Below are 24,939 nucleotides of genomic sequence, written 5' to 3' on the forward strand. Positions count from 1 at the left end.
TTACTCCCTCCGTCCCAAGGAAGATGACCCCTTCCGTGGGAGGCATGGAATTGTATGCAATTTTAATTTGTGTGTTAAGTGAGGAGAGTAAAGTACGAGAGAGGGAATAAAATACAGATAAAGATGTTTCCATTTGTAGAAATGGGTCATCTTGGATGAGACATACCAAAAAAGAAAATGGGTCATCTTTAGTGGGACGGAACAGTAAGCATGTACTCCCTCCGGCCCAAGAAAAATGACCCCTTCCTTGGGCAGCATATGATTTTAATCAGTTTTATTTTGTGCGTAAATAGAGAAAATAAAGTAAGAGATGGAATAAAGTAGAGATAATATTTCTATTTTTAATAATAAATTATCTTGAGTAAGACAAACTAAAAATAAAAGTGTGTCATCTTCGGTGAGAAGGAGGAAGTAATACATGCAATTAAATCGATATAGGTTATATAATTCCGAACAGAGTAGTTATATAATCGATATATGAATTGGATTCTCATGAGTCATGACGGACAGAGTAGTTATTAATTCCGAACGTATCAAAACAATACACGCATCTACTTCATTACTAATTTGTAAAAGGTAGTACTGCCAGATTAAGTAGACATTGACAAAATGGAGACTATTTTTTTGACTTTGTTGTGCAAATTTTTCCACGTAAACCTACTTTTCAGTCGACAACAGAATCGGTTAGCTTTCAGTACCCTACTCATTAATATCATTGATGTAGTCAAATGGGCATTGTATTGTTTAAAACATAGGGATATTTATTTGTAGGGATAAATATATAATTCATACAAAATATTTTACTTTTATTTTATATTAATAAAAAGTTTGAATATTACATAAAATATATAAAAAGTTTGAACGTGTCAATTTAGTACATTCCGTTATGTGTTTAAACTACGTTAACTCTTTGTCTATGTGAAGCACAAAACGATTTATCATTGTTTCATGTTGGTAAAAAATGTTTTATGATTGTTTCATATCAGTACAAATCATTGTTTTATGGTTTGTACTTCACATAATCAAAGAGTTAACATCATTTAAACACATATAATGAAATGTACTAAATTGAACCACTAATGAAAATTTTGTATGATTTACGTAAACTTGAAACTTATTGTACTAATATGAAATAAAAGTGAAACATTTTGTATTTACCCCGATATATGTATGTCATTTAAGATTGATAGAATTTACCATACGTTCTATCAAATCTAATTGTACAATATCTACAAGTCGGGACTCAAAGCCGTACTGGTAGATAATTACTGTTGGTTTCTGGGATTACAAGAGATAAAAGCCGGGCGTAATACAACCCAAAGAAGGAATACAAAAGAAGTAACTGAACTAGAATCAAATTACAATTGGAAAATCAAAACAGTAACCGTAAAAGTGTTTAGCCGAGTCGAGGAGACCTCTTCCCGCAAGACGAGATATGTCTCGGTAGTGCTCTCGGTTTGGCGTGTCGTCCCCAAAGGTAAAACGGCTACGTCTCTGGTGAAGCAGCACCGCAATCAATAGAGCTCCGGCGAACTGGATGGAGGAGAGGGCAGAGCTTCGACAGAAAGACAATGCAGAGAGGGAGAGAGCTTATGATGCAAAATGCTTGTGAATGTTGTGTAGATATGCATGGAATGGCTAGCCTATTTATAGGCTCAGTCCACTGCTGGGGGTCAACAGCCATGATGGCTGTCATCATTGCGAGAGTGTAACAGCCGAACGTTACGACCGTTACGAGAGCTTGTGGCAGGAGTGTGCCTTTCGCGTGTGGAGCGTGTGGATTTCTTACGTGGCAGCCGTGTAGGCTTTGACTGTGCCACGCTTGACAATGTGTCAAGCCATTTGGATTGCTGACTCGGCAGTGGTCTAAAAAGAATAGTAATGGTCCAGACCCAAGCCCAAAGACCACCCAAAGACCTATTGCCAAGATCCAAGTCCAAGTCCAAGTCCAAGATCAAGATCAAGATCGAGATCGGGACCAGGCCCGGGCCCGAGGCTCGGGCGGGCGGCGGCGGCGCGCGCGTGTGGGCTCTTTCACCCATCTTGGTCCACTATAATTATTAAGTAACATAAAGTCACTTAATTTAAACACATTAAAATATGTGTCACTTCTCCAATGTGGGATAATTAACACTAGTTAATTATTCCCTAAGCTCTAACTTAAAGCTTTAATTAAAAGCTAATTATGCCCAACTTTAATCCACTATTTCTTACTCATCGAAAATCAGTTTAGAGAAAGTGAATATACTACATTTATCTACGTAAAATGTAGATCGATGCTATATCATTTAATTTCATAAAATTAAATGTCTCGTCACATTTATTGTTTGGTCAAAATCCATTGACCGGGCATATTTAATCCATGATTTTTACAATCCTCCACGTGAGTGGAAATAGCCTAATGCTTATGCATGCAGACCCAAGCTCAACCCTCGAGAGGTATATAAGCATAAGGATAGGTAGTTGTTGGCTTTGAACCCTCCATAGTCGACACCATCGGATACACAGGCGGCTTAGTAGCGCGATGCTTTGAACTAATCCCCCACGGCGTGCACCGAGACAATGGTGTTAACGCATAAACGCCTCAACCTCATCCGTTCTCACGTTTTGTGTCCATTGCGGTCTTGGACACCACTTTAGATTCATAAGTGCGTTTTATGAAGCGACCACACTTCGCACTTACATAGTTGATTCTTAGTCAAGTACCTTGCCATACTTGGTCTCTTTGAGAACTCCAACTCTTTGAGATCCTTAAGAACCTTTAAAAGCCATAGACTTAGCCTTTACCACTAGGCAAGTTCTTCAACACTCTGTTGCTCTTCTAGGGAATAGATATAGTTGAGTGTTTCTCATGAACTCTCATAGCTTAGTTGTCCCTTTGAACCAAGTTCTTGGGATCTCCAGTCATCATGGTTGGGTTAGCACTATGATAATTCTTTAGTTTGTGGATTTCAAACTCATTCCCTCTAGCAACTTATTCATTTGATCACGGTTTAACCCTTTGGTTATCGGATCACTAGATTATCTATTGACTTCACATAGTCAATTGTAATCACCCCTGTTGTGATCAAATGTCTCACGGTGTTATGTCGTCGACGTATATGTCGAGACTTACCATTATAGAAACCATTGTTTGCCCTTCCAATAGCCGCTTGGCTATCGCAGTGGATCAGCACTGGTGGCACTGGCTTTGACCAACATGGAATATCTTCAAGGAAGTTCTTAAGCCACTCGGTTTCCTCACCCGCCTTATCTAAGGCAATGAACTCCGATTCCATTGTTGATCGGGCTATACATGTCTGTTTTGTGGATTTCCACGATACAGCACCATCCCCAAGAGTAAAGACGTATCCACTTGTTGAAAGTGAGTCTCTATTGTCGGATATCCAATTTGCATCACAGTATCCTTCAAGTACCGGGGGGTATCTCGAGAAGTGTAGCCCATGATTTTGAGTATGTTTTAAATATCTCAAAACCCTCACAACAACTCTCCAATTCTCTTTGCTTGGATTGCTCGTGTAACGACTCATCTTGTTCACGGCACAAGCAATGTCAGGTCGAGTGCAATTAGTTAAGTACATAATGCATCCGATGACCCGCATACTCTTCTTGTGCAACGGGCTCGCCCTTGTTCTTGCTCAAGTGAACGTCGAGTTCAATTGGAGTCTTGCCATCATAGGTTTGGAATTTATTCAATATCTTCTCAACATAATGTGATTGTGTTAAGATGATTCCATCAGACGTTCTTAGAATCTTCATTCCAAGAATTACATCGGCTAGACCCATGTCTTTCATGTCAAAGTTTCTCTTTAACATAGCCTTTGTATCATTAATTACTTGAGTGTTGCTACCCAAGATTAACATATCATCAACGTATAGACACACTATAACATGGCCGTTATTAGTGCTCTTGATGTAGACACATTTGTCGTACTCGTTGATTTTAAACCCATTTGATAACATCACATTATCAAACTTCAAGTGTCATTGCAATGGCACTTGTTTTAGTCCATATAGAGACTTTACGAGCTTGCATACCTTTCTCTCTTGTCCAGGTACTACAAACCCTTCGGCTTGTTCCATATAAATTTCATCTTCTAGTTCACCATTTAGAAACGCGGTCTTTACATCCATTTGATGAATCCCAAGATTGTGCAATGCAGCAATAGCGAGAAGCACTTGGATAGATGTAATCCTTGTTACAGGTGAGTAGGTATCGAAGAAGTCATGTCCTTCCTTTTGTTTAAAACCTTTTACTACTAATCTGACTATATACTTATCCACTGTTCCATCGGCCTTAAATTTCCGTTTAAGTACCCATTTGCAACCTATAGGTTTCGCACCTTCAGGTAGATCTACCAACACCCAAGTGTGGTTTAGGAAAATTGAATCAATTTCGCTTTGAACAGCTTCTCTCCAATATAACCCGTCTGGGCCATCGAAGGCTACTTTTATAGATGTCGGTTCTTCATCTAACATAAAAGCAATGTAGTCAGGACCAAATGTTTTTGGTGTTCTGACTCTATTACCACGTCTTAGTACTGTATCTTTTGATCGGGCATTGCACGCTTGTGCAATTCAGGTTCCTCATCCGCTGATTTAGAATTAATGGCTTCAATCTCCACTGGTTTAGAACTAGTGGCTTCTTCTTCAATTCTCGTCTCAGAATTGATTAAGACTTTTTCCTTGTCTTTGTAAGGAAATGTATTTTCGAGAAATACAGCATTCCTTGACTCAATTGTTGTTCCTACAGTAATAGTCGATATTTCAGACTTGTGAACAACAAATCGATATGCACTACTATTAAGTGCATATCCAATGAAGATGCAATCAACCGTTTTAGGTCCGATTGTAACTTCTTTGGGCGGAGGAACCATCACCTTTGCCAAACACCCCCACACTTTGAGGTATTTGTAGGATGGCTTCCTTCCCTTCCACAACTCATAAGGAGTACATCTTTTCCTTTGAGAGGGATTTTATTCAAGATATAGTTGGCTGTCAAAACAGCTTCCCCCCACATGTTATGTGGTAATCCTGAAGTCAGAAGCAGTGCATTCATCATCTCTTTTAGAGTTCGATTTTTGCGTTCTGCAACACCATTAGATTGTGGTGAATATGGTGCAGTCGTTTGATGAATTATACCACTTGTGTTGCATAACTCCTCAAACGAGGCTACATATTCTCCTCCTCTATCGCTTCGAATCGTTTTGATTTTACAACCAAGTTGATTCTCAACTTCGTTCTTATAATTTTTGAACGCTTCAATTGCTTCATTTTTACTTCTTAAAAGATAAATGTAGCAATACCTTGTGCAATCATCTATGAAAGTGATAAAATACTTTTTACCACCTCTAGTTTGCACCAACTTTAAATCACATACGTCCGTGTGAATTAATTCAAGGGGTTTTGTGCTTCGTTCAACCGAGTGAAACGGCAACTTAGTCATTTTTGCTTCAAGACAAATTTTACATTTATCTTGGAAATCCAACTTCATTAGCCTTTAGTAAATCTAAATTTACTAATCTTTTAATGGCTTTTGAATTTACATGTCCCAATCTACAATGCCATAAATTTGAAGACTCAGTCAAATAAGAGGAAGTAGATGCTTTATTATTATTAGCCAATGGCTTTGCAACACTGCGAGTTACTACACTAAGCTTGAAAAGCCCATCGGTTACATAACCTTTTCCGAGGGATTTTCCAAACTTGTACAATGCAAACCTATCAGACTCAAATACAAGTTTAAACCCCTTATTAACTAGTATTGATCCTGACACTAAGTTCTTGCGGATGTCCGGGACATGCAGCACATCCTTCAAAGTGATGGTGACGCCAGACGTCAACATGAGAATCACGTTGCCAACGCCGATGATTTCGGACGATGCTTGATTCCCCATGTTGATATTCCTCCCTTCAACAGCAGTGTAGAAGGCAAACTTGCTCCTATCTGAGCAGACATGAGCAGTAGCGCCGGTGTCGATGTACCAGCCACCCTTGTTATCAACAAGGTTAAACTCTTCAGTGACCACAGCAATGAGGTCGTTTTCATCCCAGACCTTGAACTCCTTCTCAACGACGTGGGCAGCCGGCTTCTTCTTCTTGCTGCGGCAGTCCTTTGCAAAGTGGCCCAGTTTGCCACATTTGTAGCAATCGCCTTCAAATTTCTTTGTAGGCTGCTTTCGCTTCCCTTTGTCATTTGGACGATTTAGGCCAGGGCGTTTGTTGGAGGGACCGCCCCGCTCCAACAGATTGGCTTTGGCTTCAAGTGGGGTGAAGCCCTTAGTCTTTTGGTCGCTTTTGCGCACATCAGCCTCAATGTGCAATCTCACGATCAAGTCTTCAAGGGTCATCTGCTTTCGCTTGTGCTTGAGATAGCTCTTGAAGTCCTTCCAACTAGGAGGAAGCTTGTCAATGATCGTGCACCTTAGGAATTTGTCGGGCATGGTCATCCCTTCAGCCACTAATGCGTGGATGATCATTTGGAGCTCTTTAACTTGCTCCATGATAGGTCGAGAATCGACCATCTTATAGTCCATAAACTTGGATGCCACCACTTGTTCAGTACCTGCAGCATTATCTATGCTATACTTCATTTCTTGGCTTTCCCACATTTGTTTAGATGTGGTTACATTGGAGTATACAATGTAGAGGCTATCATCTGATGCACTTAAAATAAAAATTTTACATAGATAATCCCCTTTTCTCCAAGCTTCATAGTCCACCATGACTTCGAGCCTAGTCTCTTGATCACTTGGCGCGAGCGGCTCGTTTTCCGTGAGGAAGTTGGCGGCGCCCAATGTTTTCAAGTAGAACAACATCTTTTGGTACCACCGCTTGAAGTCAGATCCTCCAAACTTTGGTGGCTTCTCGGCAGGTGGCATCATTCTTGGTGCCAAAGGTGCCGCACTTGGTCCATGGAATGAACCAATTCCGTTGCCCCCGAAGGAGCCAACACATGGTTGGGCATAGAGCCCCCACCATTCATGTTGGGCATAGAGCCCGCATGGTCATGTTGGGCATAGAGCCCGCCACGTTCATATTGGTCCCGGAGGAGCCAATACCCGTGTTGGTCCCGAAGGAACCAGCACCCGTGTGAGACCCGAAGGCCCCAGCACCTGTGTGAGACCTGAAGGCTCTAGCACTCGATCCATTAAAGGATCCGAATGAACCACTAAAAGTGGAACCAACCGATCCACTCGAGGTGGATCCACCAGTGCGCCCAAGGGGGTTAACGAACTCCCAAGGGGTTGTTGATGAAGATGGGTAGCGCCCTGGAGTGGGCATCATCGTCGGAATCGACGAAGTGTTGATCGGTCCAGTGGTCGCCATGGTGGAGGAAATGGCGGCGGCGGAGGTGGCAGCAACGGTGTTGGATTCAGTCGACATCTCCAGCAAAGGTGTTAAGTGTTTCGAAAGTTTCTGGGATTACAAGAGATAAAATTCAGGCGTAATACAACCCAAAGAAGGAATACAAAAGAAGTAACTGAACTAGAATCAAATTACAATTGGAAAATCGAAACAGTAACCGTAAAAGTGTTTAGCCGAGTCGAGGAAGCCTCTTCCCGCAAGACGAGATACGCCCCGGTAGTGCTCTCGGTTTGGCGTGTCGTCCCCAAAGGTAAAACGGCTACGTCTCTGGTGAAGCAGCACCGCAATCAACAGAGCTCTGGCGAACTGGATGGAGGAGAGGGCAGAGCTTCGACAAAAAGACAATACAGAGAGGGAGAGAGCTTATGATGCAAAATGCTTGTGAATGTTGTGTAGAGATGCATGGAATGGCTAGCCTATTTATAGGCTCAGTCTGCTGGGGGGTCAACAGCCATGATGGCTGTCATCATTGCGAGAGTGTAACTGCCGAACGTTACGACCGTTACGAGAGCTTGTGGCAGGCGTGTGCCTTTCGCGTGTGGAGCGTGTAGATTTCTCACGTGGCAGCCGTGTAGGTTGACTGTGCCACAGTAATGGTCCAGACCCAAGCCCAAAGACCACCCAAAGACCAATTGCCAAGATCGAGATCGAGATCGAGATCGGGCTTGGGCCTGGGCCCGAGGCCCGCGACCGCGACCACGGGCTCGGGCGGGCGGGCGGCGGCGGGGCGCGCGTGTGCGCGCGTGTTGGCTCTTTCACCCATCTTGGTCCACTATAATTATTAAGTAACATAAAGTCACTTAATTTAAACACATTAAAATATGTGTCACTTCTCCAATGTTGGATAATTAACACTAGTTAATTATTCTCTAAGTTCTAAGTTAAAACTTTAATTAAAAGCTAATTATGCCCAACTTTAATTAACTATTTCTCACTCACCGGAAATCGGTTTAATTTCATAAAATTAAATGTCTCGTCACATTTATTGTTTGGTCAAAATCCATTGACCGGGCATATTTAATCCATGATTTTTACAATTACTCCCTCCGTCCCAATAAATATGAAATTAGGGTTAGGGTATATACAGTGTATGTGGTATATACCGAATTACCGTGATATATGAAAATTCATACCGTTACTTTATTGAAATATTTTGGTAAGGAATCATAACGTATTAAAAAATACAGTATACCGAAAATTTGATATTTTCAGTAGTTTCACGATACAGTAAGACCAAATATTACAATATTTTGGTTTTTATTCCTCACCCCGTTACATGTGTCATTTTCTTTTACTTGTATTTAGTGAGTCTTAATATCTCATATTCTATAAATTCATTTTATTTAAAATTCGATAGATTATATTTTTTTTTAAAAAAATTCCATAGAATATATATTTCGTATCTTTTTTATCCTTATATTCCTTCATAATATTTTAAATTGAAATCAAGTTAAAGTGGGACATATATTCTAAGACGAATAAAGTATATTGTTTTACTGAATAATTAAGGTTACGTATCTTATATTGATTTTTCATAAACCCAATAATAATGTATATTTTTTATCTAAACAATATTTAAATGATAATAATCCTTATGGGCTTATTTGCGAAGTTGGATTCACATTCATTGGAGTGGATTGCTAATTGTTTTTGGTTGTCTTTTGGCCGAATTTTCGCAGAGCTAAAGACACCACATAAATTTCGGCTTGTACTTTAATTGTTGAGATGTCTATATCAGTGAAGCCTACATTTGGTCTTACCCTTTTTTATTATTGGAAGAGAATCTTATATTCAAAAACTCATGCTCGACCAAATTACGCAATTGATGACACAATAATACTACCTCCGTCCCATAATAATAGTCACATTTTGCCATTTCGACCAATTCCATAATAAGAGTCACCTTCACCATAAATGGTAAATAGGCACCATATTTCACCAATTTATTTCACTCACATTTTATTATAAAACTAATATATATGAGTGAGACTCGTAGTCAATTAAATTATTCAATCCACTTTTCTTTATAGTATTTCTTAAAACTCGTGACTACATCAAATGTGACTCCTATTGTGGGATATATGTAGTAACCAATTAAGATGACACATTTCTATTTTTGTTACTTCCTCTCTCCAATTAATACACTCAACTATTTTTTTTCTCTTTCCAATTAAATATGAACTCTCTTTCTCTCTCCATTTAATGCTTCCACACACTCATTCTCTCTCTCCAATTAACCACATTAATCAACAACTCCTAAAATCCCCCGTCAACTAAAATATGTGTCATCTTAGCCGGGACAGAGGGAGTATAATTTAATAGTGGGACTGGTCGATCTTCGAACTCGCCGAAGTGTATGGTATGTTCCCGACCCGGTTGGAATTATAGGAGCGTTAGAGTAAGAACATACATTTTGAAGGGATCGGGTGGTGATCGCCGCAAAAAATTACTTCGTAACCTCGTCTCCATACTCCTAGCCCTCCTTTTATAGGTTGCATCCTAAACTTTATTTCTCTTGTATGCCACAACTCTATTTGTTGTGTTCCTCTCATTATTATCACATAACTTTAATCTCTCGACCTTTAGCACAATGTTTCACCTGGCTTTGCGTGTTAGGGTTTTGTATACTAGAATTCACCTTTCGAGTTATTGAATACTGTAAAATTCTATATATTCTTTCCAATGAATGCAACAGATTATTTTTGTCATAATGTTGTTATGTTTTACATTTAATGGATATTTATTGCATATTTAAATATATAAGCGAACATAACAAAGTCTTTGTTTTAGTAGACAGGTTGTGGGCGTCGTCCACTTTAAGGTAACACGGTCAGTTCTGAACAAAGAAAAATAAGAAGTTCACAACCTAGATAGGCATAGACTACCTATTGTGAAAGGTTGCAATGTCAGTCCGTATATTTCTAAGCCTTATTGAAATAAGATGGCGTTGGTGTGGTATAGCACTGAATTGGATCTAAACGGCAAGACGAGGTCTTGATAATTAATTTCTTAATCAATGTACGTTAGCATTGAGCATACGATATTGATTATCTACTACTTTGACTTACCAATAGGTGCGGGTTTTCCGTAACCCAACGATCCTGGTATCTTGGGTAGTGGCGATTAATATCTAGCGGTGCTAGGATTGCTATTATATTGAATCCTGCGCGAGGTGAGTCTCGTTTGATAACATCCACAAGAGGAGCTCGAAACAAGGTTTTATTATTCGGAACCTAGCTAGTTGGAGTTTGATTACTCTATGAATAATAAATAAGCGTTTCTTGATAAGTCCACTCTTGGAGTATATAATATGATAATTAATTAAGTCCATAGCAGACATTGATTAATTAATGGATGTTTCTATCTTAAGTGCTGGAAATAAATTACACACAAATGGAAACTCGGAATACTTGTAATTTTGGATTTGGATGGGCAGTGCAATATTACTTCTTTAGTGGCTGACTATAATATTCCAATATAAGCTTATATTAAACTGTGGGTTCAATTTAATTAGTAAAAAGCTAATTGGGGAAGGTCATATCCAAATTCTTCCTTAGATCCCTGACTGGGCCCAATATGTGACTTAATATAAATGGGAGAATAAAGGAGACAGAAAACACACCTGTTTTTCTTAAAAAATTTCGTCCCCTCTTATTCCAAGGAGAGGAACGATTTTTGTTCTCCTTCCGTGGCAGGATTCTGTCTTCTTTATTTAAGTCCTAGTATTCTGGTGAGATTTGCTCACACAAATATCAGTTTACAGTCCGGGATACCAGTCAGAAGATCCGAGGTCGAGTACTCAAGATCTTCACGTGGAGAAGACGCAAGCCATCTTCGATTCTTAACTAAATCAGCAAGGTAAGTTGGCTTACTTCGTAGCAAGCATGTTTTAAGTATTATTTATGCTGAAGCATGTTTAAATTCAAGTTGTAAGCATGATACATATGATAATTACGCGAATAGAGTTTATCTAAATAATCTGCTAAATATATCAGTTTTATGTGATCCGTTAGAACGCACGCTTCCGCTGCCAACCCCTTCAATTGGTATCAGAGCCAGTCTTTAGCTCTGATTATTTGGATTTAAATTTCGGGAAATTGATATATGCATGTGTTATTTGATTGTGAAGTATGTTCTAGGTGTTTTGTTTATTTATTATGAATGATGAACTCAAGAACTATCGAATCAAGAAACTTGAATTTTTCGATCATACGAGACGTGCGATCCGGAGTAGGGTTGTCAATTGAGAGGTAGCCAAGGGTTCATGGTCACGGGGTGACACGCAGACGAACAAGGGCTCGTGCGCGCCGCCGACCGAGACCAAACCCTAGGCGGCGCCCGCACTAAGGTCGACACAAGGCGGCAGGCGCGACGTGACGGTTCGACTGAGAGCCGTCGAGACACCGCGAGCCACCAGGCAGGAGAACCCGTGACGGAGCCCTAGCTCCTGGCCGAGAGGGACGTGCCACCAGGCGCGACGTATGCCGGAGTAGTGGGAGCGGAAGGCCGAGACGGGTGGTCGGAGCTGGCCGAGAGCAGGCGCGCCACCGTGCACGCTGCTGGCCGAGAGCTCGCGCCACCCGAGGAATCACGGCGCTGAGACGGAAGATCGCGGCTGGCCGAGAGGAGCCGCGCCACCGCGCATGCTCCTGGCCGAGAGTCTGTGACACCCGATGAGCCAGATGGCCAAGACGCAGGCGCCACCTGTGCGCTACTGGCCGTGACGGCGTATCCGTCATGATCCGACGATGAACTCGTCGGATCTTCGTCGTTCATCGTTCGTGCGAACCTCGTGCGATGAGATAACGATGAAAGATTATTTTAATGATTATTTAATTTTTTAATTAAAAGATATCATTAAAATATTACTCCCTCCGTCCCGTGCTACTCGCACGTTTGCTTTTCGGCTCGTCACAAAGTCCTTACACTATTTATAATTTAAGTTAGAATTAATGCATTTAATTAATATGTTAGTTTAAGTTAAGAGCTCTTTTATTAAGTGATGTCTCATTACACCTAAAATTCTTTTTTAATTACACAAAAAAATCAATCCCAAATTTACGACCTAAAATGAAAAGTGCGAGTAGCATGGGACGGAGGGAGTATTATTTAATGGAAATATTATATTTTGGGAAGATTTCCCTAGATTTTAGGAATATTTATAGTATTATACATATCTATGAAAATAAATAATATTATTTTAATTCCTAGATGACACGGACAAGAATAATTTAATAGTTTCCTAATATTTATATATCTAGAATCCTAATTAGGATAGATATGTAAGAATACATTAAATAATAAAAATATCCTTCCTAAACTTGAACATGGAAATAATTTGTCACGGCCGCACTCCCTAAGGATAGGAAGCACGGTGGGTCGCGACTAATGGGGGAATTAAGAAGCGGGGAAGAAGGGGTAGCAGGCGAAATTCCATTATCAAATCAAAGTTTCAAATCACGAAGTAACATAGTGTGAATGACATAGTTCAACAGAATACATAAAACATCAGAATTTTAATACTTGGCATAGCGGAAGCATTTGAGAGTTGGCTACTACTATGTATGATGACACAATAGCAACCGGAACATTTATTGAATACTGTCTTTGTCCAAATGCTCAACATCCTCCGTCCTCGTCAACGCTCAACCTGCACATAGGGAAAACATATGCAGGGGCTGAGTACTTGATGCACTCAGTGAACTCATGCCCAAAATACATTTCATCAATAAAGTTATGTCAAGCCACCGTTGAGTGAAACTCGGGTTTTACTTTAAAAATGCCGAGAAATACTAAAATCATTTCCTCATCATTTCAAAAACAATCATTTCTCCTTGATTTACTTAAGAAACTGTCATATCTGTTCTTTAGGGTGCCGTGTAAGGGGCCACTTACCACGAGCACGATAACAGGCCAACCCGTTCGATGACTCACGGTCCTCATCGTGTACACTAGTCCGAGTAGGGACGCACCCTTGCTAGGACCCGAATTCGATTAAACTCATAGTAGGGACTCACTCCCCACTAAGCAATCATCAACATCAACATCAATCTCATCAACATCCTGTGAACGAGAATGTGGCAGCAAACTCGTTCGCTAGACCGGCCGACCCAAAAGACGGCTCACGATCCCCATTGGTGCACACTAGCCTGAGTAGGGACTCACTCCCCAGTCAGACCCGAATTCGATTTCAATAGTCTAGTAGGGACAACTCCCTTGCTAAACAAACAGATAGGCATTTCTCCAAAACAAAAACATGGCATGACATACCCTTTGCAAACTTTATTTTTCCTCAAAAACATATTTAAAACATAACTCATTTTTCTGTCAAGGTCGAGCATCATCATATCACATCCACAAAGTTGAGCAATTCACAACCACTCAAAAGCTATCACTTTCACAATCAATTCACAACATATGACCATCACTTTCACACCTTAAACACATATATCACATCGTCATGGAATGAAATAATACTTGGCAATCACACTTAAAAAGCAATTCATCACTTTAAAAGATGCAAAACCAGATATAATAAATCGCAAGCTCTTGAAAATAATTTAGTTCGAATGCTCACAAAATACTTAGTTAGAAAGCCCGCCTCAAAAGCTTAGGATTTCCGTAAACAGTTCCTCGTTCCGACTTTTAGCGTGCGTGCGAACCACCTTTTCGGAAAATACATAAAGTTCACATCAAATCTCGGTAACGAAGGTATTTAGAATGCATGCACTCTAATTTAAGTCTTTTATTTCGTTTTCTCGGTTGTCGTGTATTTTCGATTATTCGGCGGTCGCCCAAGGCGTCGCTTGCGGCGCTGGTCGGCCATTTACGCTTATAACTCCTTCGTTGACTCCTCATAATTTTCCTCCACGATGTCGGAATAAATTCCCAAAAATTATTTAAGCGTATAATTAAATTATCGCAACTATTTCTTTTCGCAATTATATTTATTTCACACTTGGAATAAAATTATTCGCCTTTCGAAATTCTGGGATTTAAGTAGTTTGGCCCAAAGATTTAATTACTTAGCCCACCTTATCCCTCCAAATTAATTGGTGAGACCCAACTACTAATTATATACCCACCTTATATCTCCAAAACAAAACAATTTCCAAACAAAAAAAATATGAGGCCCAATTCAAAAACAAACAAAAGAGGCCCAATGTTCACTCTCCTACCCCACTTTCTCTCTCTCTCCTTCTTATCTTCTTCTTCTTCTCTATCTTCTCTCTACTCGCCTCTCTCTCGAGAAAGAACGCAGCAGCCGTCCCTCCCCTTTCCGTCGCTCTCTCTCCGGCTCGACGCCGCCGTAGGGCTGTCGCTGGGGTCGCCGGTAAGTCGCGAAGCCGCTACTGCCCCGCCGCCTCTGTGCGCCCGCCGTCGCAGAGTCGCCGGGGAGGTGCTGCTGCTGTCGCGTCGCCGGAGGGCTGCTGGTCGCCGACCACCGTCGCTGGAGTCGCCGTCGGTCGTCGCTCCTGGAGCAGAGGCAGCCCAGCCGCTGGAGCCGTCGGGAACCGCCGCTGTCCGCCACTACCCCTGCTGCCGGAAGTTTCCCCCTCCCCTTAGCCACTCCGAACAACCCCGATTCAACCCGCCGGATACGTTTTTAACGCAAAGTTAAGTTCTTTCGTGCGTTTGATTAGTTTCTTTGTTGTTAAATTGTTCGATTAGCTTGTGAGAGTGGAGGTATGAAATCATGTATACGATGCTACAAGTTTATGATTCGGAGATGGGAAGGATCTATACCTCTCGATGTAAACTTGGTTGCGGAGTTTGTAAGGTCGAAAGCAAAGAATTCCTTGGTTTGGCGGAGTTTCTGTCAAGAGACATTCGTATATGCTATAACATTGGAAATGATTGTGGAAGTTGAAAACATGAAATCTCGAAATGAATTACCTACTTTGGAGTTGTAGTGAGGACTAGGCAGCCCCTTAAATCCCTCTATTTTGACTTGCAGTGATAGGAAAAGAATGAAAACTAACAGCTCTTCTACTCCCTTTTTTTTTCCCGACTCTCTCTCTCAATTTGTTTGAAAATTGCAGATGTGAAGGGGTAGAGAAAGGGATACATGAAGGAGCTTGTGGATTAATGTGTGACCTTTGGTTTGTAGGATTAATGGTGGAAGATGGAAGAGTTGGAGACTTGGAGAGTCCACCACCTATTCGGCCGAGAGGGTGGAAGAAGGAAGAAGAAGGGTGTTGGGCTTGATCCCACATTTTGATTTAATTTGTTTTGGGCTCAATAGTTGCAAGCCCAAGTTTGTATATTTATTATTTGGCTAGATTCTTAAATAGTTAGGGCCCAAGCCATTTTTTTTTGTAGATAACCATTTGGACTCTAATTTAATTTGAGAAGCCCAAAAATAAATATACGTACTTTATATTCTCGTATTTCTTTCGATAATTAAAATTCACGAAAAACTTTAATTAATTTCATCGATCCCATCTCCAACAATTAATATTTGGTGTTGTTCTAAATATAAATTCTTCAAAATCGATCCTTGTTTTCCATACACGTTGCGTACTACATATAGCACTTCCAATAAATTCCACGAAGACCGGAAGTATTCCTCTATAAAAAAAACAATTCACACTTTGCAAGCATGAATATTAAAACTGTCTCGTAGTAACTTGGTGTTATTCCAAGTACTTTAAAAGTGCGGGCATTACATAATTTGAATTTAATTTTTCATGTCTTATTAAGAATTAAATAACTTGTTTATTTTAGATATATTTTATAGTAGACATGGATAAGAATTAAATTCTAGAATAATGGTTTTCTAAAGGAAGATACCAAAGTAAATAAAATATTTAATTATCCAGCAAATTAATTGGCAACATAATTTAATTAAGCCTTAATCTGCCTCAAGGCTAAGGATAATTAAAAGAAAAATCATAACCCAAATATCTAAGCTATAATTACGAACTTAATGTTTGTATATGGTCTCCATCAATTGGTCTGCGATTTATGAAGCTTATTTCCAATATTATCGCCACCCATTATGTGGGGACAATAATCATACGAAATAGCAAGTTCATGAGGGCGGACTTCTCAAAGATAAATAGTATGAACTAGGATGTGGTTTCCAATATTATCGCCACTCATTATGTGGGGACAATAATCCTAAGAAACTGCGAGATTCAGAAGTTCACACAAGATTTATGAGATAGCTTGATCTTATTAGCAGCACATTAACATTGTTATGGGAGTGTGTTGTAGAAATGAGACTCTGTAATGCTAAATTCGGTGGTCTTTCTTAGGCAACATTAGGCGGCCATGCCATTATGTGGTCTCTGGACTATTCGTCAGTGTTGTGACCAGTAAAAATTGTAGAATTTGAATGCGTATTGACCTCTTATGGAGGGCACAAAATTTTAATTTTACAGTTGTAAGATTTTGAAAAGTTTTATGGTTAATCTAATCAAACTTCTTACATAAGTTTATGACAAATAGTAAATACTATGTTTTGCAGTGCAAATCAAATCGTCAAGATGTCATTCAATCCTCTTTCTGCAATTCTTAAAGAAAACAAACCCGAGGGCCAAAATTACATAGAATGGAAACAAAACTTGGACATCGTTCTTAAAGCAGAAGAGTACAGCTTTGTACTTACAACCCCGCTACCTCCAGTGCCGCCGGCTAACGCTGCGGCAGGAGTCAGAAATGCACACAGACGGTGGCATAAGGGAAATGAGATGGCTAAGTGCTACATGTTGGCTTCTATGTCTTCAATACTCAAGCATCGGCATTCTGCCATGGAAACAGCCGCCAAGATCATGCAGAATCTCAAGAATCTTTTTGGTACTCAGAATCGAACGGCTAAGTCTCAAGCCTTTCGGAGTATCATGTCGAAGACAATGAAGGAAGGTTCGTCAATGAGGGACCATGTCCTCGAGATGATGGGCCACTGATAAGTCGTATTCTAGGCCTTGGTTACGGGTCAGTATGATGTGCTTAATTGATTATATTTGCAAAACAGTTGTTTAAAGTGTGCAGGTTAAGCATTCTAGCCAGTAGGGAAGTTTCGGAATGTTCAGGTGAAGGAGGCGCCAGCATGATCTCATACTGATCAGTATTCGTGCTAAAACGGCTTGAGATGGAGAAGACGGATAGCTGGGACGGATTACCCACAATTAAGGGCAAAGAAGTCAAATTGCAACGAGGATTTACCCTAAAATCAAGGGTAGCCTCCCTATAAAAGGAAGCCAAATTGGAGAGAGAGATACACATTCACTCATTCACCACCATCTTTAGGTAGAAAGTTTTCTCGGTAGTTTCAGTCTTTCAGCCGTGTCCCGCTTCTTGCCTCGCCGTAGCCATGATCACTTGACGTTCAGATGTTCCCAGAATTCCAGTCATCGTCCATTCCAGCCAGCAAGATCGTAGTTTAGAGTCTCATCGCCCGGAGTGGCAAAACACTTTTACATTGCTTTCGTAGTTTTAAATTTCTCGCTTTCCTTACGTTGGATCTTGTTTGCCTTTGGATATTTTCTGCTTTTGAAGTACTTTGTTGAAGATCTGAACGTGTTTATGCTATGAAGTTGATTTCCGTTTCGTTTATTGTGGTGTTTCTTTATTTCCCTTGCCTAGTTAGCTTAGATCTAAAGTTTCTCGGTGTTTAAAGTGCTGAATCTCTCAATTCCGTTTACGTAACAAATTTCTTTAGGATAGATAAACAAGTACTGTTTGATCGGAAAGTAGATCGTTGCATGCAAAGCTTAGTTTTAATTTCTGAATCGTTCTTTCATGTTGACCAGTATGCAGAAGTCCAGTTTCAGTGTTTGATTTCAGATTTGATTTCTTAGTTTTGGATCTGTGTTTGTGAGTTGTTAATCTGAGTTTTCCGTGTTGAATCTGGAATTGTTATCTGAATTTTGGAAGTGTTTGTTGAAGAAGATGATGTCTATTTCAATTGGAGGGGACCACTTACTTTTCGAGATGCTTTTGCTTTTGTCCTTCACTTTTAGTTAAGCCCTGTCAGCCTAGTCATCAAACTTCCACTACACTCTGAATATTCTGTTTAGCCCAAAATAGAAACCCGTACCTTCCAAATATTTTCTGTTACAAAATTGTCTCCCCATTCCACGTACACAGTTACATTCCAAATGTTTTCCTTACCGTCTGACCAGTAGAACACCTCCTTTAAGTTCCAGCCTAGGTAGAAACTCAACCCAAGCGTGGTAGCTAACCAAATCTTCCAATTGTCACCGCGGTAGTTTAAGAACGCACCATCTCTGTGGGATTCGACCCTTACCACCACTATACTGATCAGTAGAAGTGGGTTGAGGAATCTTTGAAACCAAGGTCTAGGTTAGTTAGGATCTCTATCCTGATCAGTAGGATATATCCTTGCTTGAACGACACCTACGCACCTAGGTCCTTTCAAATGGCGCCGTTGCCGGGGATGGATAGCGTTATTCGCAATTACTGTGAGTGATACTTCGGTGTATATATTGTGCATAACCTTTCTTTTTTTCTTTTCTTTTCAGTTTATGAGAAGCAGTTCGGCTCCTGACCAGTGGAGGCCGAAGATACTTCAGCGAGGATCGATACTCGTAACCACTCGATCCGGGTTGTCGACGGCTTTATCTGACTTAGGTTCGAGTAGCGACGAAGAGCAATACAACATAGAAGGACCAATACCAGAGGAGATACCACTGTTGGAAGGCATTCCAGTTCAGATGGCCGCCAACGGAGATGAGGATCCAGAGATCGGTACCCTTAACGCGCATACCGAGGGAGAACCATCGCAAGCCATAGTCGTCACTCCAGGGCAAACCGCCTGCGATGTGAAGCCTCATGTGATCGCGATTCTGCCTACATACTGTGGGAAGAGCTATGAAAGGCCGTATGAGTTTCTGCATGAGTTTTGTAAAATTTGTAGGGCGCAGAGGAGACCAGCAGGAGCGAATGAGGATGATTATAGATTGAAGGCCTTGCCATTTGTGCTCAAGGGGGAAGCCAACACCTGGTTCATGCGCCTGCCCCCCAACTCCATTGAGACTTGGGCCGATTTCAAGTCAGCATTCCTAGGCGAGTTTTTCCCGTCATCAAAGACAAGCGCGCTGAAAAGGGAAATAACTAATGTGAAGCAAGGGTATGATGAACCCTTGAGCGATTATTGGGCAAGATACATGGGTCTTTTGGAATCATGTCCCAACCATCGCATGGCGGACATTGAAGTGCATCATACTTTCTACGAAGGTATGAACGCGGTAACCAAGGATCTAGCAAATTCATCGTCAGGAGGAAGCTTCACACAATTACGGGTCAGCGAAGCGAAGAGAGTCCTAAGGAAGCTACTGAATGCAAAGAAAGAGTATGACCATTCAAGGGAAGGATACAACCGAGAGCGGGCTGCTGTTGTCTCGTCTACTGATCAGGAAAATAAACTGGAGCAGAAAATGGACTTGAAGATGGATGAGCTGAAGAAGTCACTTCTGAGTGCGATCGAGAAAAGCACCCCACCACCTCCCCCAGCTGGGAATTACAAAGGTGCAGAACAGGGAAATCAAGGACCGAACTATGAACAGCCTAGTGACTACGTGAATATGGAACAGGTCAATGCTGCGGGGTACTTCAATTCCAGTGGGCATTGGATTCAGGGTAGACAACGGGATGCACCATGGAGGGATCATCCAAACTTTCGATGGGGAGACGGGGGCCAAAATCAGAACCAAGGACAGAACCAGTATAACCCCAATCCAAACCAAAACCCTAACCGTGGACTAGCAAACCCAGACTACCAGCCCAACTGGTCAGGAAGAAACCAACAAACCCAAAATCAAAGCCCACAAAGCCAAAACCCGAATCCTGTTTATGTACCACCCCACCAGAGAAACTTCCACAGTTTCCAAAATCAGCCAAATCATGCACCCCAACACCATCAGAACCAAAATCAGTTTCAAGCCCAGCACCAGAATCAATATCCTCAAGATCAGTACGTCCCTCCTGCCCAGTATAACCAATACCCGCCTAATCAAGGCCAGCAAAACTTCCAGAACTATCAACACCAAGGGCCGAATCATTTCCAAAATCCGAACAGGCCAAGGAGGTCCGTTGAGGACATGATGGGTGAAATGCTAGCGTCACAACAGAGCATCAAAGGAGACTTGCAATCCCATAACGAGGTCGTGCAGGGGATGCAAAATGCCCAGAAAGAACATAAGGCGAACATGGATATGATGAATAGGCAGTTAGCCCAACTGGCCAGTTCGGTGGGGGATTTGAAGGGAAATGCAGGTAAACTCCCATCTACAGTCCAAATGATACTACTTTTGGGACGACCCCTACCTATGGAGGGTAGGATCCGATCAAGTGATAAGAAGGTGCATTCCTGACTGGGAGCAGCGGGATGTTCTAACCCACTGCCATTCGTTAGCATGCGGAGGACATTTCGGATCCAAGAAGACGGCAAGGAAGATTATGGATAGCGGCTTTTATTGGCCAACACTCAACAAAGATGCGTACGAGTTCTGCAGAAGTTGCGAGCGTTGCCAACTGACCGGTGGAATATCTGCCCGGGACGAAATGCCGCAGGTACCTATAATAGTTTGCGAGCTATTCGACATATGGGGAATGGATTTCATGGGGCCTTTTCCTTCGTCCTATGGCAATCTGTATATCCTAGTCGCGGTAGATTACGTCTCCAAATTGGTAGAAGCCAAGGCCACAAGTACGTGTGAAGCAAAGGAGGTGGCCAAGTTCTTAAAGAGTCATATTTTCAGCCGGTTCGGAGTTCCAAGGGCGATCATATCAGATCAAGGTACACACTTCTGTAATCGCACAATTGAAGCCTTAATGAAGAAATACGGTGTGCACCATAGACTTTCCAGCCCGTACCATCCGCAAGCCAATGGTCAAGCGGAGATCTCTAACCGTGAGATAAAGAAGATTTTGGAGAAGACTGTGAACACTTCGAGGAAAGACTGGAGTGTGAGGTTAGAGGATGCTCTCTGGGCGTATCGAACAGCCTACAAAACCCCCATAGGCATGTCCCCTTACCGGATCGTTTTTGGGAAGATGTGCCATTTACCGGTTGGGATCAAGCATCGAGCATACTGGGCAGTACAGAAAGTGAATATGGATGCTACAGCCTGCGAAGAGGAAAGGAAGCTGCAGCTGCAGGAGCTTGAGGAACTTAGATTGGAGTCATTCGACTCAGCCATGTGGTACAAGGAGCGAACCAAACTGTGGCATGATCGAAATCTGAGAACTAAGGAGCTCCACGTTGGCCAGAAAGTACTACTCTTCCAGTCAAGATTGAAGCTTATGCCAGGGAAACTCAAGTCCAAATGGACAGGACCTTACATCATAACTGCACTCAGATCCAATTGAGAAGTAGAAATTTCAGGGAGTTTTCCTAACTCAGAACCTTTCATAGTAAATGGACATAGGTTGAAAATATTCAGGGAGAATAGCGACGTGGGTGTAGTGGATGAAATTCCACTGCAAACACTTACATCGGTTTCATACTGATCAGTAAGCTAGGAATTTGGAATTCCACATGGCTAGTTCCATTTTGATAATTTTCTGCGTATACTGGCCAAGTAGGATTCCAAATTACCCAAGAAAGGTGTAAATATTGTAAATACGTAATTAGTCTTTGCATGTCAGATAATTTCTAAGAAAATCCAAAAATATTTTCGGGCCTTAAATTTAATTTGGAGTACACATTGACCAAGAGACTACCTATTTGGTGCTATTTCAATTCTAATTTAAGAGCCCATTTGAATTATTTCCCTTATTAGGCAAGTAATGGTAGGTTTCGAGAAAAGACGAAATTTTGAATTAAGACTTATGCAGCTTTTGCAGGGTGGCAGCGGCTGGAGTGGCGTGGAGCAGAGAGAGTAGACGCGATAGCAAATCAGGGGCCAGCATTCCTAACCGCCTTCCGTCCAAGCGTCGCGACCGGCAACTCCCTATAGCCGGTTGTAACCACCTGCAACTGCTATCTCTCGCCTAAATTAAACGACCGTCCCAAACTTTATCCCTCACAAACCCTCATTTTCAAATTCCCTTTTTTCAAGAGATATTATCCCATACTCTCTCAAGAAAGCGTAAATCACAAACCCTCATTTTCTTCCATTTTCTCCCAGATATCAAGACCAAATTCCACTCTTTACAAGCCCTAATTTTCAGCCATGGGGAAGAAAGCATTTGCTACCAAAATCAAACCGCCCTCAAAGAAAACCAGTGAGGAAGGAAACCTTGAAATACCACCACCACTAAACCCACAACGTCCCGCGCCAACACAACAAGCCCCGCCGATGGTCTCTCTGGATGCAATGGCGGAGTTTTCTCCGATTGCAGGATCCGAATAGGAATTGGGCAGCGGAGTTAGAGTATTTTAACCAAGGTAGAGGGCAAGGGAGCGGAGCCGGAGCAACTCATGCGGCAACCATGCCAGTAACCACTACGCAACCCTTGACCCCTATTTCATCTACATTGCCGATTCCGTCGATGATTCCCCAAGAAAGCAACCCCCCAACTGAAGCCGAAATGACAGAGACGGAAGGAATTTTTCCGATGACCCAGGAAGCCGAACTTGAGGATCTCGAGGCCATTGCGGCTTATTATGCCTCTGATGAAGAAGAAAGAGCGGAAAGGCTGAGAAGGGAGCAACAAGACCAGGAAGGGGGAGAAGGAATTGAGGAGACGCCAGAAGTGGAAGCGGTTCGCCAAGAAGTAATTAGGGAGGAGATCGACCTGAATAAGTCGGCCCAAAAGCGCGGCCTCATGACGGAAACGGAGTTTGAATCAATAGTGGAAGAGGTGAATCGCAGGGAAGATACTGCTCTAATGGCTGAGGGTCTAGACCTCGCATCGAGGGCAGTAGGAGAGGATGAACAAGCTTTTACAGAACCCATACCGAAGGATAAGGCATCCCAGTCAGTAGGGGAAGAGGAGAGGGAAGAACAGAGTGAAGAGAAAGGGCCAGAGCCAGTTGATACCCAAGTGGAAGCAGGGGATGATCGAATGCAAGTAGATGAGGAGAGACCAACCGTAGACACTCAAGTACCGGAAGCTGTGGCGCCTCCCGTCTTAAAACCCCACCCAGTGAAGCGGCAATTGGTTCTGAAGATGCGGGTATCTCAGCGATGCCTGGGTAAAAGAGCAGCCAGCAAGGCCAAGACAAGCACGACTGAGAACCCAGTAGAGATCGAGAGCGAGGAAGAACAAGCCACTCCAACGAAGGCAGGGGGTGAACCTGCACAGCCTACTGCTCAGGAGGAAGAAGCACAATATCAGCGAGCCAGAAAAAGGAAAGGGAAGGCTCCAATCCAGAAGAAAGCAGTAACAAAGAGGTCCAGGGCAGCAAACACAGGAATTGTGATTACCGAAGCTTCTCAGAGGATCCCATCGAGCCGGCAAGAGCAGAGTGATTGTGAGTATGAGATTAGTGAGGAGTCTGCATCGGATAGTGATGAGTCCGTGGAAGAGGAGGAATATGGGGAACAGTCGCTCCCAGGTGATCACCGAGAGCTTGTCCACCCACCAGTGGAGAGGCTCCGATATAGAAGATGGACCATGGATTTCACAAATGAGATCGCTGAGGAGATGAAACTCTTCGAGAAGCAGAAACTGAAGGATACCTTCGAGAGTCTGGACGATGGCAGCAAGGAAATTAAGTGCGGCAAGGTAATACACTACCCTTCTCTGGATGAACTAGGTGTTCGTGACCAATTCCTTGCTTATATAAATGCTTTGGGTTTTGAGTGGCTACTGCAAAATGGGGATCCACGTATCAGTGTGAGATTAGCGAAGGAGTTCTTCACTACCTTTCGGTTTAAGGTGACAACGGACCTGGATGAAGTGTCCATTAGTTTTAGATTGTTTGCGGCAGAGTTTAGTATGAACTTGATAGAGTGGACATGTCGGATGGGCATGTGTACATTGGAAGAAGCGATCAGTTCTGAGTGGAGAGACAGGGAGAGGGGTATCCCTCGTAGGCACGTGGATTTTGATCAACAGGAGGCCTGGGCTGAACTTACTCACCCCGGCGCTGGAGAATTCGCGTCCACTGTTTCCCGTTCCATCCATTTCAATGATCCAGTTCTGCGACTAATACAGCTCCACCTTGATGCCAACCTGCTGGGCCAATCTAACTCAGCCGTCCGCACTTCAATGACGGAGGTGTATCTCCTTTGGTGCGCAAGACAGGGACGCAAGCTGCATCTTGGATTTTGGACGGCATATCAGTGCCACTTGATCGCTACGCACCCTGCCAGAAACCTCACTCTTTGCCACATTTTGGGAGCTTTCGTAGGCAACAACCTCATTATCACTGAGGCTGAAGACTTGTCTCCGCTGCCCATGGTGCGGCCACCGAGATTATTCGACATACCTTACTTCGTTAGGACAAATGCGGTCTACATGAGGATGGGACGACCGCAATTTTATGCAATGGGTGAGGAAGCCACGGCAGGAGGAAGAGTCGCGTTATTGGAAAGGACGGTTACTGAATTGGCGGGGGAGAACAGACAGATGAGGGCAGAAATGATCCGATTGGCATCAGTAGTGGAACGGGTGTTGAAGGAATCTGCGGAGCAGAGGATACTGACCCAGAGG

The 24,939-nt window shown here is 42.3% G+C and overlaps 1 protein-coding gene across 2 annotated transcripts; it reads left to right on the plus strand.

Annotated features, from left to right (window-relative positions):
- The first annotated feature begins 14,399 nt into the window (after nucleotides 1-14,399).
- Nucleotides 14,400-15,758, plus strand: LOC121763079. 2 transcript variants are annotated; one of them, XR_006042345.1, is made up of 2 exons: nucleotides 14,400-14,984; nucleotides 15,411-15,758. XR_006042345.1 is itself a non-coding variant. In XM_042159140.1 (2 exons), exons 1-2 carry the CDS (start codon nucleotides 14,531-14,533, stop codon nucleotides 15,574-15,576), a joined length of 552 nt encoding a protein of 183 aa, XP_042015074.1. In that variant the 5' UTR covers nucleotides 14,516-14,530; the 3' UTR covers nucleotides 15,577-15,758. The 2 variants fall into 2 exon arrangements, 1 of the variants encoding a protein (XP_042015074.1); XM_042159140.1 differs by having other exon boundaries at nucleotides 14,516-14,984; nucleotides 15,479-15,758.
- Nucleotides 15,759-24,939: the final 9,181 nt, after the last annotated feature.

The sequence above is a fragment of the Salvia splendens genome, chromosome 13, assembly GCF_004379255.2.
Source record: "Salvia splendens isolate huo1 chromosome 13, SspV2, whole genome shotgun sequence".
Taxonomy (NCBI): domain Eukaryota; kingdom Viridiplantae; phylum Streptophyta; class Magnoliopsida; order Lamiales; family Lamiaceae; genus Salvia; species Salvia splendens.